Source organism: Zootoca vivipara, chromosome 9 (assembly GCF_965207765.1).
Source record: "Zootoca vivipara chromosome 9, rZooViv2.hap1.1, whole genome shotgun sequence".
NCBI lineage: Eukaryota > Metazoa > Chordata > Lepidosauria > Squamata > Lacertidae > Zootoca > Zootoca vivipara.
This window is the reverse complement of record NC_142592.1, coordinates 7,654,844-7,670,103: the sequence shown is the minus strand read 5'-3', so window position 1 is coordinate 7,670,103 and position 15,260 is coordinate 7,654,844. Positions and strand designations below refer to the sequence as shown.

General features: G+C 42.1%; 1 protein-coding gene across 1 annotated transcript in view; it reads left to right on the top strand.

Moving 5' to 3' along the window:
- The window catches only part of LAMB1 (laminin subunit beta 1), a 55,749-nt gene that overhangs the window by 24,269 nt on the left and 16,220 nt on the right, over positions 1 to 15,260 (top strand). Inside the window, exons 15-24 of the mRNA XM_035126482.3 lie at positions 403 to 561; positions 1,720 to 1,847; positions 2,036 to 2,156; positions 2,939 to 3,143; positions 3,622 to 3,765; positions 4,027 to 4,258; positions 5,425 to 5,588; positions 6,639 to 6,863; positions 9,684 to 9,901; positions 11,607 to 11,703. Of these exons, the coding sequence (XP_034982373.1) occupies positions 403 to 561; positions 1,720 to 1,847; positions 2,036 to 2,156; positions 2,939 to 3,143; positions 3,622 to 3,765; positions 4,027 to 4,258; positions 5,425 to 5,588; positions 6,639 to 6,863; positions 9,684 to 9,901; positions 11,607 to 11,703 (1,693 nt within the window). The remainder of the gene's footprint in view (positions 1 to 402; positions 562 to 1,719; positions 1,848 to 2,035; positions 2,157 to 2,938; positions 3,144 to 3,621; positions 3,766 to 4,026; positions 4,259 to 5,424; positions 5,589 to 6,638; positions 6,864 to 9,683; positions 9,902 to 11,606; positions 11,704 to 15,260) is intronic.

Here is a 15,260-nt window from a genome sequence, read left to right as displayed (position 1 = left end):
CAAACCGAAATGTACTTAAACCAAGGTATGACTGTATTGGAACTATGCTGCAGCTGAAGATTCCTGGCTTTAGTTATTTCGTAAACATTAGGCATTTCTGTTTTCTCTACAGTTATATTATGCTTGATAAAGTGGTTAATAGTACAGGTGATTTTTACACTTCACATCTCATTACGCTAAACAGAAGTGAATTTGTGCAGTATACTTTATCTCAATGTAAAAGTAGGAGAAGATGTAAACAAAAAAAAAAAATTGTCAGCAAATTGGAATAGGAAGGAAGAAGAAATTAAGGTCAAAATAACCTGTAGTGCCACTCTTCTACTGTGTCTTTCCCTTCAATTCTTTGAAGGTGCATGTGCCAACTTAAAATAATATGTAATAACGCCTGATTCTGTTCCACAGGGAGTGAGCATAGTTGAGCGTCAGTATTCCCAGGACCGCATACCTTCATGGACTGGAATAGGATTTGTGAGAGTTCCTGAAGGAGCATTCCTAGAATTCTACATAGACAATATTCCTTACTCTATGGAGTATGAAGTTCTGATTCGCTATGAACCACAGGTAAATAACTACCCTAGACCCATGCTCTTTCATAGTGTTGAATCTGAGTGATGAGTTTCCAATAAGTTTTAAAGCCTGCCTATATAGGTTGATGTGGCTTGCTTTTCTTTTGTCTTAAGATCATGCAGATATTCCAGTGGCTATTTTAACAGCACAAGTCTACATTAGGCATAATAATCTCTCAAGTGTTCATCATTAACAATAGACCTCTGCACACATGTGGTGAAAGTGACTGTTCCTATAGTTCCTATTCTGCCTAAACATTCCAAATTTGCATATATTTAGCATTTTATTTGTATATTCTGCAGGTAGTAGTATGTTGTTATGAGGAGAAATATGAGGAAATAAACAGCAGTTGTGGTGTATGAGTAAGGGAAAGGAGGCAAGTGCATATAATCAGTTCAGAAATGCTGGAGCATAGAATTTGTTTTATTTTCTTTTTAGAGTTATCTAAGAAACTATGAGGGCTGAAACATTTTATTTCCCCCTCTCCCCCAGCCTAAGATGTTCCTCCTTCTATTTGCAGAGGTGGAAAAAAATCTCCAGACCTATTTATAGATTACAGACCTATTTATAGATTATTAACTGCCACTTAAAGGGGACGCGGGTGGCGCTGTGGTCTAAACCACTGAGCCTCTTGGGCTTGCCGATCAGAAGGTCAGCGGTTCGAATCCCCGCGACGGGGTGAACTCCCATTGCTCGGTCCCAGCTACTGCCAACCTAGCAGTTCGAAAGCATGCCAAAAATGCAAGTAGATAAAAAGGTATCACTCCAGCAGGAAGGTAAACAGCATTTCTAGGCACTGCTCTGGTTTCGCCAGAAGCAGCTTAGTCATGCTGGCCACATGACCCGGTAAAACTTTCAGCGGACAAAGGTCAGGGGTCCTTTACCTTTTTAACTGCCATTTATACTGGATAAAATCTGGTGATTGTTTGCTGTAGATAGCAGAGATAGCTACAAGTAGCAACCCTGCGCGTTTACTCAGAAGTGTATCCCACTGTCAAATGAGAATTCCTTCAATGTACTTACAGCAGCTTACCATGGTTGCTAATACAGTCCCAATTCCTGCATCAGGGGGCAAAATGGTTCATCTCCATGGAGAGAACTTTGATTACTGCCCAGCAAAGAAAATATGTTAATGTGTGCCAATTTTTCCAGTTACCAGATCAATGGGAGAAAGCTGTCATCACTGTATTTCGCCCAGACAAGATTCCAACCAGCAGCAGATGTGGCAATACAATTCCTGATGATGACAACCAGGACGTATCATTATCTCCTGGTTCAAGGTGAGTATCACAACAGAAGGATAAACAAAGGAGCAATGAAGACATGATGGGAGGCAGAGGGAGAAGGAAAGGTTTGATTCCACACAATCAACAATCTCAGTCTAATCATTTGTTGTTTTAACATCCCATTGTTTTATCTCCAATGTACCCTTCTCTTCATGAATGTTGTGTCCATCCTGGTCTTGCAGATACGTAGTACTTCCACATCCAATATGCTTTGAAAAGGGTCTGAATTACACGGTTCGTCTGGAGTTGCCACAGTACTCCCATGATACGGAGGTGGAAAATCCATACACACTCATAGATTCTGTAAGTGCATGTTTAAATGAAAATCTTTACATAGTTTGCAACTTTACCCAGTTAAATAAAACCACATGCATGGCACTTCCTCTCCATGAGCACGGAATTTTAGCACAAGTAGACTTCAAGCAGGGGCCGCCTTGAGATAAGCAGTGTGAACAGATTCCTCCCCATGAGAGAAGGAAAGGCTCAGTGGCAGTGGCTGTGATTTATTGTGGTGTGCCTGGAACACTGCGTACCTTGCTGAGTGCCAGCAGGTGAAAGGGGCAGGAGAATCAGTTTCATTGCACTTCACTCAGAAAGCTGTGAGCATAGGAAGGAATGGATTGTGCTTCCCCATCCTCCACCTGTAACATTTCCTAAGAACATCTTGTGTGTCAGAGGAAACTTTGGGAACTGTTGCCAACAGTGTTGGTTGAGGGAGGGAAAGCAAAACACACTGCTGCTTATGCAGTAGCTCTTTTGTGCCCCTAAACCAGTGGTGGTCAAGCTTGGCCCTCCAGCTGTTTTTGGACTACAACTCCCATCATCCCTAGCTAACAGGACTAGTGGCCAGGGATGATGGGCATTGTAGTCCCAAAACAGCTGGAGGGCCAAGTTTGGTCACCACTGCCCTAAACACTCCTTGGACAGCATTTTAGGAGACACTGTGCATATTAATAATCAACCATCTAATGTTTTTAAACTATTGCAGATTTATTTTTCTAACAATATTGCATGGCACTGTATTTTATACAAGGTTTGGCTACAGATCTAAATAGTAATTCTGCCATGTTACAATCAACCCACAGCTTGTTCTCATGCCTTTTTGCAAATCCCTGGACATATTCTCAGTTGGAGGCAGAGGTGATGATGTGACGACTAACAGTGCCTGGGAAGCCTTTCAAAGATACCGGTGCCTGGAGAACAGCCGGAGTGTTGTTAAAACACCCATGACTGATGTTTGCAGGAATATAATTTTTAGCATCTCAGCCTTGCTGCATGAGACAGCATTAGGTAAGTGGGTGTAACTGATTATTGAACTAAATTTCCCAAACTGGGATTGAGGTTAACTAGGAGGAAAAGACAGTGGCCATGTTTTACTACCAAAATAGGTAGCCATCCAGATGTTGTTGGACTCCATTATTCCAGCTTGCATGTCCAGTGGATGAGGGGAGTTGTAGTCCAACACCACTCACAGGGCAACAGGTTTCCCAGCCCCTGTTAAACTTAGCATCTGAACAACCCCATTGTTAGAAGACAGGACCCTGGGTAAATATATGCTAGGTATATGTAGCATCACAGGAAGTAATTCATAAATGAAATTATTATCATCATCTTAATCAGAAATAATATTTAATATCTATGCAATCAGGTTTACACAGATCAGTCCTTTATTAACCCAGTGGCACCTTGCATAATACAATTGCTGCCAAGATGGTCCACACTTCTGCATTTGCCACTCCTGCAAAACCTGTGTCTTTCCCTGTTGCAGCTTGCCAGTGTGACCCACAAGGCTCAATAAGTTCTGTTTGTGACCCTAATGGAGGCCATTGCCAGTGTCGGCCAAATGTTGTTGGAAGAAAATGTGATAGATGTGCTCCAGGCACTTTTGGATTCGGACCTAGTGGATGCAAACGTACGTTGCTACTTTATTCTAATCAAAATATCATATGTTGCTGCTGTTTAACCCTTACCCAGTAGGTTTGATTGAAAGGAAGAAGGAAAATCCTTTGAGCCCCTTTGTTTCAGTATACATCTGTAAGAATCCTTCACTCTCCAAATATTTTATTTTTAAGTAATTTGAGGCTTCATGTCCTAGTGTCATCATAACTTCATGAATGTAAGCAATGTATCGAGTTTCAGTATCATTTAAGATGGATACCTGTGCTCTTTTTAGCTTGTGAGTGTCATGTCCAAGCGTCAGTTAATGCTTTCTGCCACTCGGAGACTGGTCAGTGCCACTGTTTCCATGGAATATATGGCCGTCAGTGCGACAGATGCTTGCCTGGTTACTGGGGATTTCCAAGCTGCCAGCCCTGCCAGTGCAATGGTCATGCGGATGATTGTGACCCGTACAGCGGACAGTGTTTGAATTGCCGTGATCATACCGTTGGCCACAACTGTGAAAGGTATGCCTTCTTTTTGGATTAACTGGGATATTCGTTAAATGATATATTACTTTTCAAGCAAGATTTTATTATGCTGCCCTCTGAAATGCTGAGTTCTAACCCATTTACTTAGGCTGCACTTTTTTTGGCTAGGATATTTTGTAGATCAGATGCACTGATGCACTGCTCCTACCACTACTCATTTCAAAATGATTCCTGCCTGTTTAATGGCTGTGAATCTCAAGCATGCGCACACTTTAATTGGCACCTGTTGTATAGTTTTCCAGCTTGAGCACTCCGCCTCAATTGCCTATTCCTTTTTTATTTTTTTTGCTTGCAGAGAACTTACCGTAATTTTGCTTACACGGGTCCAAAGACTGCTCTAGGACTAGCACAGATATTTCTAGAGCCATCAGGAGTTCGGGGAAGGGGAGAAGGACAGCAAAGTAACCATTTGCAAGATCTTAGAAATGTAGCGCTTCTAAACTTTCAAAACTCTCAAAACTTTCAGCAGTGCACATTAGCTTGTGAATTGAAGTGTGTTTATATCAGGCACCCCCAAACTTCGGCCCTCCAGATGTTTTGGACTACAATTCCCATCATCCCTGACCACTGGTCCTCTTAGATAGGGATCATGGGAGTTGTAGGCCAAAACATCTGGAGGGCTGCAGTTTGGGGATGCCTGGATTATATGATACATGAAATAAATGGGTTTGGTTTGGCACTCCTTCCACTAACATCTAGGAAGAGCCAATGAAAACATCTGTAAAATAGTGTCATTCAGGCTATGATTATGGAGGGCTGCAAAAACTTGCCGAACTGTGTGCTATGGACTGTCACCAGCCCATCTCTGATATGCAAATATATGTGTGGCAATGAAGGGGAGCTCTCCCAGGGTGAGAAAATGGAGAAGAGAGTGATGCTCCCAGGTGAGAGCTGGGAGGGCTCACCTTTTTCTATATGGGATAAAAGTTAAGGTATATCTGTGAGAAAGGATCTTGTATTCTTCTTTCTCTTTTCTTCTTTTTGGTCTTTTTCTTTTTATTCTTTGTGTAGATTAGTTTGTGGGGTTTTTTTGTATTGTGAGAATGTTTAATGAAACTTGACTATAAAAATAATAATAAAAGATATGCAAATATATCTGTTCTATGGGTATACTTAAAAGACTTTTATATTTTAAAATTAAGATGCCTTGGTGGTTATTATGGAGATCCTGTCCTGGGATCTGGGGATCACTGCCGTCCTTGTCCTTGCCCAGATGGGCCAGAAAGTGGCCGCCAGTTTGCCTCTGGCTGTTATCAAGAACGTTCTACTCTGCAGGTGGTGTGTGTCTGCGAGACAGGATATAAAGGTAAAATCCCTTGTTAAACCAACTACAGTGAATGCTATTAAATTGAAGCCATTTCAATGAACATACATATTTTGATTATCACAAAGTGTCATATTTTATACTTATTATTATTATTATTATTATTATAGTTACTTTATTAAATTAGTTGCTCAATCTTAGGAATGGTTCACATGTTAGTAATAATAATTCTACCATCAACAAACATGCCATCCACATATGTTAATGCTTTATAAATAATATGTGATGCTTTGTGCACCAAAGGCAGCGGCAGACTTTTGGGTCTCAAATTTCAGTAGCGCCCTGTGTGACACTAAAATTTGGCAGACCCACCCACTTATTTCCCTCCATTCTTCATCACAGTTACGGTGTCCCCGAGACTCCATCCCCAGTGCAACCAAATTGGTCATGTTCCCCTAAATCTTGCCTCTGTTAAAAAGAAACTTTGAAACATTTTGAATGGAGCACAGACATAGCAAGAAATTAGGTTTCAAAATCTACGGCAAAAGCCAGATTCTCAACCAGCCTAAATAATAATCTCTCTCCTGGCATTAGTGATGCTGTGAGGTGATAGTGGCTAATCCAGGGGTTGGCAACCTAAGGCCCATTGGACACAAGCGGCCCACGGGGGTCATTTAACCAACCCATGAACCGCCCCCGAACCAAGCTGCCCGCTTGGTGAGTCCCCGTGTGCTGCGCTAAACCAGCGCAGCGTGGCGCGGGGACTCACTTCTGCGGCGCCAGAAATCACGTCTGCGCAGATGCCGAAAATCGCAGGCGTGCTCGTTCGCAATCTGGCCCATGGAGGGATCTCAGCTGGAGTGAACCAGCCCAGGCGAAGTGAACCTTGCCGACCCCTGGAATCTATCTGAAATCTTTCTGATGGTTTTCTTCTTTGTTGTATGTTAAGTTCTCCATACAAACTTCCACCCTGCGTCTTAGCACATACCTTGATCTTTTCCTCCCCTTTATCTTACTTTCACTTCCAGCTAATGTTTATGTTTGAGTGAACTGAAGAGATTTCTTCTTCCTTTGATTTGGCTTGTTGAGCAGGGAGCAGATGTGGCGAGTGTGCTTCTGGTTTCTTTGGAAATCCTGAGGACGTTGGTGGAATTTGCCAGCCCTGCCAGTGCAACAACAACATTGACTCGACTGATCCAGAGGCCTGCGACAAGAAGACCGGATTGTGCCTGAAGTGCTTGTATCACACAGAGGGTGAAAACTGCCAACTGTGTAAACATGGTTATTATGGCCGGGCTGTTCAGCAGGACTGTAGAAGTAAGTGAGAGGAAGGTCTCTGCTGCTGACCTTTGCAAGCATCACTTTGTCTTCTTTTAAGCACTAAGGTGCACTGGGAATTTGCAGTTTGGGAGCTTAATCCTTCATTAAAGGTCAGCTCAAACCTAGCTTGAATGGGGCCACTGCACATGGTGAGCATTTCGGATTTAACCTGAAACCTAATTACCTCAAAGTAATCTTGGGCATGCAAAGGGGATGTTTTGAAATGGTGGCACTTACCATAAGTGAAGAAGAACTCCAAGCCTGATCTTGAAAAGATTAGGCTTTTGTGAGAGAGAAGGCTTTCTTGTTAGCTTTCATTGTTTTCTTCTTATCAGGAGAAAAGCCCAGGCCATTTCCTGCAGCCCCTCAGGCTTTGGAGGAAGAAGAGGGGATTGTCTTTTGTTTACAGAGACATTCCTGGTAAAGAGTAGAAGTGGATTTCTGAAAAGTTATAGGGGGTGGGGAGAGAATATACATCATAGCAAACAATATTCAGAAATCCCCTTCTTCTACTCTTTCTTTTTCTAGTATATTTTATGCATCTGGCAGTGGTGAATAACCTCAGCTGATGAGTATAGAACTATATGTGTTAAGAAAAACACTTAGAAGTGTGTGTTTAAAAGTTTTATGTTGTGAAGTGTGACCTAGAAACTAGCAATGTTTTAATGTTTAGATGTATAGACTGTCCCATCCCAAAGACTTCAGGTACACTTCCATATCTATTAATCTTTTCAAAACAATCTCCTGAAATACATCAGTATCATTCCCATTTTAAACTTTGGGAATATACCATGTGTTCTGTGCCTGCTTATGAGTCCATGGCTGGTGCAGTATTTTAATGCAAATCCCATAGTTCTTACCAGGTGGATAGTGGTTGTTTTGGTCACCAAGAATGAAAGGCCTAAAAAGAGTGAGTTTGTCGGATCAGGCGATGTTCACAAATGAGAGAAGCTGAGCTTTTGAATAACGTAGAACTCTCTTCTAGATAGTTGTGCGGATTCATTGAGATAATTAAATTTTGAAACCCGACTTCAGCCCAGCAACTTCATTTTGCTTTGACATGTAAAGAGCAAATGGGGGATCTGTAGGAAATGACTCACAGATGCTGCTTATATTCTTGTGTCTGACCAGGGAATGTGGTCTGCACATTTCTGGCTCTGTGCTGGAGACATTTATGCTTGGTGGGCCTCTTTTTCTCCCCCCCCCCTCTCTCTCTCACACACACACCATACTAGGATCTCATTTTCACATCATTGTATATACTGGCCCATGAAACATTCACCCTTCCTATAATCTTTTGGAAATATAAAAGTGGCTATAGAGAAATAAATCTAGTTTTACATTGTTCTGCTGCGGTTGAGTTGTCCCGGCAAGAGAGCTATATATTGGGGTGGCCAACTCCCAAGACACTGTGATCTACCCCCTTTTGGGGGGTTCAGGTCAAAGTTGTTGAGCTTTTCTAGGAAGGAAAGCCCTGCTTTTGGGGTGCAGGCCCACACTGTTGAACTTTTTTAGGGGAGCCAAATTTGTTGAGCTTGTTTGGGGGGAGCCAGTGATCTACCACAGACATCAAGTGATCAAGATCATGATCTACCTGTTGGACGTGCCTGCTATATATAATATAGGGAAGGGAAACCATTGAGCCACAGCAAGTGTGGGTCAGGCCTGCAGCCTCTGCCCCTCAGTCCCATGTGGAAGTTAGGTTGAGAAAAACCATCCTAATTGCCACAAAGGGAGGTCTTCCTCCCCCCAAAACTGGTTCTTGCAGATGTTTATGTTTTTCTTAGAATGAGGCAATCCTCACTAAAGCCATCCACTTATGCCAGGCATGTCCAAAGTCTGTTGCAGGGGCCTAATTAATCTGGCCCCTGCGGCAGTTTATTTCCTGGGGTAAAATCCTAATAAAACCTCAACAACTTCAATTCTTTTTTAAAAAAAAAAGTCAACAACTTTGGTTGGCCCTCACGGCCCTTCACTTCATGAAATCTGGCCTTTGAAAAAGGTTTGGACACCACTGACTTATGCCAATGGGAGCTTTTCTCTAAGCCTAATAGCTGAGGAAAGTGGTTGCTATTTTTCTGAGATGGTGGCAGGGAAGGATTCATCCTCCCTTCCCTGAACGCAAAGAAATTGTGCTTTGGGGGTAGGGTGCAGGCAAGTTCCCACTGCTGCCATTGGAAGCTTTGTTGCCGTGTCTGATTGCCACACAAGGCACTTTTCATTGGAGTGGAAGCTGATAAGGGAAGGGTTAACCCAGACTTCCCCAAACTAAGCTTTATGCGGCCCCCGGCAACCCCCATCGTCCGCTGCCGCTGCCCACTTCCAGGTCACCGGAGTGTCGGAAATAGCTTGTGCACATGTGCATGCGTCATTTCCGGCGCACTTCTGGGCCAGAGGAGGCCCATGCGCACAAGCTATTTCTGGTGTTCCAGCGACCCGGAAGTGTGCTGGAAATTGCGTATGGGCACGCGCCCCCACATGTTCTGGCCCGCAGCACAATCTGCGCTGGCTGCACCGGCCCTCAGCGAAGTAAGTTTGGGGACCCCTGGGTTAACCCTTCTCTTTCCATGAACTCTTATTTTGACAAAATACCACCCCCCCACACCCCAGAAGGTAAAGCAAAAGAAGGGAGGCTTTGGCCTTGCCCACCCTGGTTGCGCAGCCTGGAAGAGATTATCCCCAGGGAATGTGACCCTTGATATCTCACAAAGCTTCTCCATCTCTGCTACAATACCTTCTTACATGTCGCAGTTTGATAACATATTAATCACCCAAGTGTACTGCAACATGTTACATTGTCTGCTCTTTCACCCCCAGAGTGTGTCTGCAACTACTTGGGAACAGTGCGTGAGCACTGCAACACCACTGAAGAATGTCAGTGTGAGAAAGAAACTGGCCAATGCCAATGCCTTCCTAATGTGATTGGACAGAACTGTGACCACTGTGCCCCCAACACTTGGAGGTTGGCTAGTGGGACAGGGTGTGAACCATGTGGCTGTGATTCTGAACGTTCCTTTGGCTCATCTTGTAATGAGGTAAGAAAAGCTGATCGCTGTAGAATCAGACCATTCAGGGCTAGCTCTGCTCTCCCACGTCTACTCCTACTATGACCACTTCTCCTACTAATATTTTTTTATACCCTGCCCATCTGGCTGGGTTGTCCCAGCCATTCTGGGTGGCTTTCAACACGTTAAAACATAATAAAACTTCAAACATTAATAGTAGTAACAATCTGATCCAATATAAAAGTCACAATAACTTTAAAATAAACAACTTATATCAAACAAAGCAACATTCAACAATACACCAGAATCTAATAGTAAACAGTAAAATTAAACTTAGTACACTATTTCACATTTGTTTAATAGCAGCAAGAACATGTGATGTTGATAATGGTAAGACTATGAGATAACAATAATAGTATGGGATCTAATGGTAGTGTTGGCAGTTCTATCTAATTTTTTATGGCGTTTGCTTAAACTTGTATTCTGCCTTGACATTTCATCTGAATGGAGGGTGTAGAAACGTGTTGAGAAATTAAATAAATTCACATGCCACAGGGATTTTAAATAAATCCAACAGAAAGCAACTCTGTACATACTGAGCTCTGTGAGTTTTGTATGTACCAGTTTTGTTTGTTTGTTGTCTTAATGTTGAGGAACATTCAAATGCATGTTCTTGCAAAAGTCTATTTTAGTACAGTGGATGATTATTGTATCACAGTGCTTGGCAGTATGACAAATTGCTTTGTAATAGTGTTGAGAGAGAATTTCCAACAGGTTATTTTTTGGACAGTGGCCCTGTGGGCTGTTTGCTTTAGGTTGACTTGCCTGCTTACATAATCTATAGCTGTTTGTTCTCCTGGCATCATTTTTACATGGTGCCTGCTGCCTGCAAAATCCTGTTTGCACCTGACTTAATTTACCAGGGGAATCCAGGTATACCAAGATTGTCCTGCTCTGGGACATGGCAATCAGCTGTGAGTGGTGCTGAAAAGTTACTGTACATCAAGGATAATGGTTGAAATTTAATATCCCATCAGATGTGATGATGTTTTAGATGTTTCTTGAAGAGCTGTTGCTGCAGCTGACAACAATGCAGACTAGCTATGACTTGCAGCAAAAACTCATTCATTTCACTAATTCATTCATAATCACCTGATGATTTCCATAGAAGGTTGCATTAACAGTTGAAAACATTTCTCAACAAAGTTAGTGTGCACTTGCACTTGGTATACTAGGAAGCAGCGGCCGACTGATCTGCTAACTCATGTTATATGCTTGGTGTGGGAGATCCATATTTTCAAAAGGAATTGCAACTGAGGGAGAATTTGAATTGACACTGTGATGCTGGAAAGGGCTTAATCCTTTCTCCTGTTCCACCTTCCCAATGGAATATGTCTTGGCGTGTGTGTGATCTTTGATCTACAGTCTCAGCTACAAGGGGAACATCCTTTCTTGGGGAAACAGTGCAAGAAGTATTGGTTATCTGAGTAGCCTCTTCCCAAGCTGCTATTGACTCTTAACAATACTAACCGAGATCCTATTTAAGGATCTCCTGAGTCATGTGTACTATGTCCATAATTCTGATAGGTGGCCAGTTAAAATTTTAAGCTCTTTTGACACTTAATGTATTGTATTGACAGGTGGCTGTAGTGGCCCAATAAAGTCCCTGTGGCTTGTTCACTTTGTGAAATGCACCCTGTTCAGCTATTTTTGTTGCATTTGTTTGAATTAACAGTTTACTGGGCAGTGCCAGTGCATGCCAGGATTTGGAGGGCGCACATGCAACGAATGCCAGGAGTTTTTCTGGGGTGATCCTGGTGTGGACTGCCAAGGTGAGCACATTACTTTCATTGTTCCGCATGCATTATTAGCCTTTTGAAGGAGCCCTTCTGTATGTGAAATCTGCATTTGTTTCCCATATTGTAGCTTCTGCTGCAGTTGGGAGCCTAGAGATAATTGCTGATAACTTGCCCTGTGCCTATGCGTGTAGAAAGGAAACAAAGCAGCTTTCATATTGGCTCCCTCATGCTATGTTGCAAGGAATTAGATACACAAGAGAACTAAGATTCTATACAGTAGTGCATTCATTAGTCTCTTCATGTTTCAATGTTTGTTACTATACAGTACTTAAAAAAGAAGCTCGCTGATCTTGGCTGGCTTTAAAAAAAAGGTATTTTAGTGAAGCTAAATTTAATTCTAGTAAAAGTTTGGTTTTGAAGTGGATTTTTGAAGCTTTGTAACAGAAATGGCAGACTGGCTTTAGATGATAGAGATTTAGATGTTCATTTTATAGTTTATAGTAGTTGGGGTTTTTTTCATATTGTTAACAAAAACAATGTGTATTTTCAGGAGTTTTTCACATGGGGAGAAAAGTGTCTTCTCATTTTGGATTTGTAAGGAAAGCACAGCATAGAATAAAGGGGGAGCAGCACCTCGGTATATAAATAAATTAAGAACACATTTGCTGAGGCATGTTTTGTAAATATGCCTGATCACTTCAATTGCTGTCCGAACCAGAACAACACCATACTTTGAGAACACATTTAATGCCACTTAAAGCATATGACTTATGCCATAGAACTCTGGGCACTGTAGTTCACCCTTAGCAGAGCTACAATTCCCAACACCCTTAACAAAATACAGTCCCCATGATTCTTTGGGGAAAGCCTCTTAGGCTGTCACATTTTGCCATTAACTATGGTGGTTGCCTCACCTCAAAAAGGGTACTGAAGAGCTGGAAAGGGTTCAGAAAAGGGCAGCCAAAATGATCAAGGGGTTGGAAAGGTTCCAGCTTTTGGGTCTTTTTTTGTTTGCAAAAAAGGTAAGTAAGAGGGGGCATGATAGAAGTGTATAAAATTATGCACAGTCTTGAGAAAATAGATAGAGAAAAGCTTTTCTGCCTCTCTCATAAAACTTGAACCCTGGAGTACCTAATTAAGCTGAGATTCAGGACAGACAGAATATAGTTCTCCATACAGTGTATACTTAAACTATGAAATTTGCTCTTAGAAGAGGTAGTGATGGCTACCAACTTGAATTACTTTAAGAGGACAATTCATGGAGCATAAAGGCAGGGGCGTATGAAGTGGGGGGGGCAGAGGGAGCTGGCCGCCCCGGGTGCCACTCAGGGGGAGTGACAAGATGGTCCCTGCCTCCCCCCAGCTGTAGAGCGGCTGAGGACACGCGCAGTCAATACGGGCACCACTCGTGTGGCGTGCATACAGGCTGCCGCTCTCGTGCGCCGTCCATACAGGCTGCCTCTAGCACGGCGACCATACGGACTGCCGCTCGCGCATGCACAGTCCATACAGATGTTGTGTGTGTGTCACCAGGCAGTGCGCCCCGCCCCTTGATGTCCCGCCCCGGGTGTCAGAGAGGGTTCCTCCGCCACTGCATAAAGGCTCTGAATGGCTACAAGCCACAATGGCTATGTTCTACTTCCACTATTGGAGGCAATATGCCTCTGCTGAATAGAGACCACAAGCCTAGTAACTGGAGGCTGTTGCACTCAGGTCCTTGTAAGCTTCCCATACACATCTGGTTGTTTATTGGGAGAAGAGAGTGCTGAACCAGATGGGCCTCTAGTGTGATCCAACAGGGTGCTTCTTATTTTCTTAATTTCTGAAAAATTCAGATCAAGTTGTATTCACTGGATTTCAAACCAATTCCTGCCTAAGTGTGTATTTGAGAGAAAGGTTCCTGTATCTGGGTATCTAGAAGCTGCATTTTAAAAATTGTTTCAGCTGAATAAAAAGGCCCAAATAACTTCATTTTTGGCATCAAGCATTTAAAAGATTAGCCATTACACAGGGGGGAAATTGTGTTTAATGGATAGGCTGGAATCAGATCAGAATTCTATATCTTTCAAGACTAAATGACTTTGTTATAAGAGTCCAAATCCTACTAAATCCCCCGGATTTCCTCTTTCTGGAAGAGCATGCCTAAGAGACAAAAATACTGGTGAGCTTGGGATTTAGTATTAAAATAGGGCATATTGCCAGGAGCTCTTGGAGTATTGTTTTAAATTAAAATTAAAATGCAGTTGTGCTTGTTTTAATTCAACACAACTGCTAATATTTGCATTGTATGTATTATTGAATAAAAACCTCAAGAACAGGAAGAAGAGATGGGGGAAAGTTTTGTACTTACTGTTTTCTACTAATAGTAGTTACTGAAGGTAGAATATCTGAAATTGTCAGAAGTTTCTCAAAGGTGTACTTAGGTAGGTGCAGGTCTGTTTCTATGAAACATGTTTAGAAAACGTAAACACTTGCAAAACACTAAAGCATCCCATCAACTGAGACCTGGCTCACAGGTATTCACAGGCTGGTTGACAGGTATTGTTTCTGTGACCTTCCAAGGTTATCTCAGGTTTCTTAGCCTGGTTTGAAAGGCAAGCAGAAATCATAGATCGTTAGTTCAGATGTAATGACAAACTATGGTTTGCCTGGACTAAGAAGTAACTGACCATGAACACACAAGGAGGCATAAAGCACTTAATTCTAGATTTTATAAGCTATTACTTGAAGGGTAGCAAACATTATGCATAAACTATATTTTAGCTTGAGTGCTGTTCAAAACTGTTTACATGTGAGGATATTCAGCATTAGGTAAAAGAAACTGGAGCATACATAGTTTAATTTAACTGACACCATTAATTCAGTTCAGACCTATGTTTAAGCCAGTATATATACTATCTCAGCCATCACCAACCTGATGTCCTCCAGATGTTTTAAACTACAACTCCCATAAGTTCCGGACAGCCAGATGTCTTTCCAGCATGTTTTTTTAAAGATGGTCATCTTTTAAAAAAAACCACACCTAATTATTTTGCATAAACGCCATCATCTACAAGATGTCTGTGTGCTACAGGGATTGTAATATCCAAATGAGGGGGAAAACAAGGGGAATTTTGCACTTTGGTAGGTAAGATGAGAGACTTTCAAAGTCTTCATCATGTTCTATGGAACTTGGTGTCCTAGAGATCCCGTACAATAAGAGTTTTCTAGCTACATACATTGTAATTGTGGGATGTATGAGATTTGGCTTCTTTACATTTCTTATTAGGATTGTCTACTCCAGGCGTCCAGATGTGCTACAGAGGGATTTGCACTGAAGTTTGTTTTTTAAAAAACAAAAACATTCCTCTATTCCACATGTGTATTGTTCTAATCAAGTACTGGATGATCCAGCAACAGTTAGGGTTCCCAAGTGTGTCCAGCACTAGGAAGTTAGCATGGGTATTTTCCAAGTACATGCTATCCTGATTTGATCCTCTAAAGAAGTTTCTGAAGAGTATAGAATAGCCTCTCAGTGTTGATTCAAAAGTCAAAAATTAAAGCAAGAGAAAATTGGGGCCCTGAAGAACTGTAGCACACAGAAATTAGGT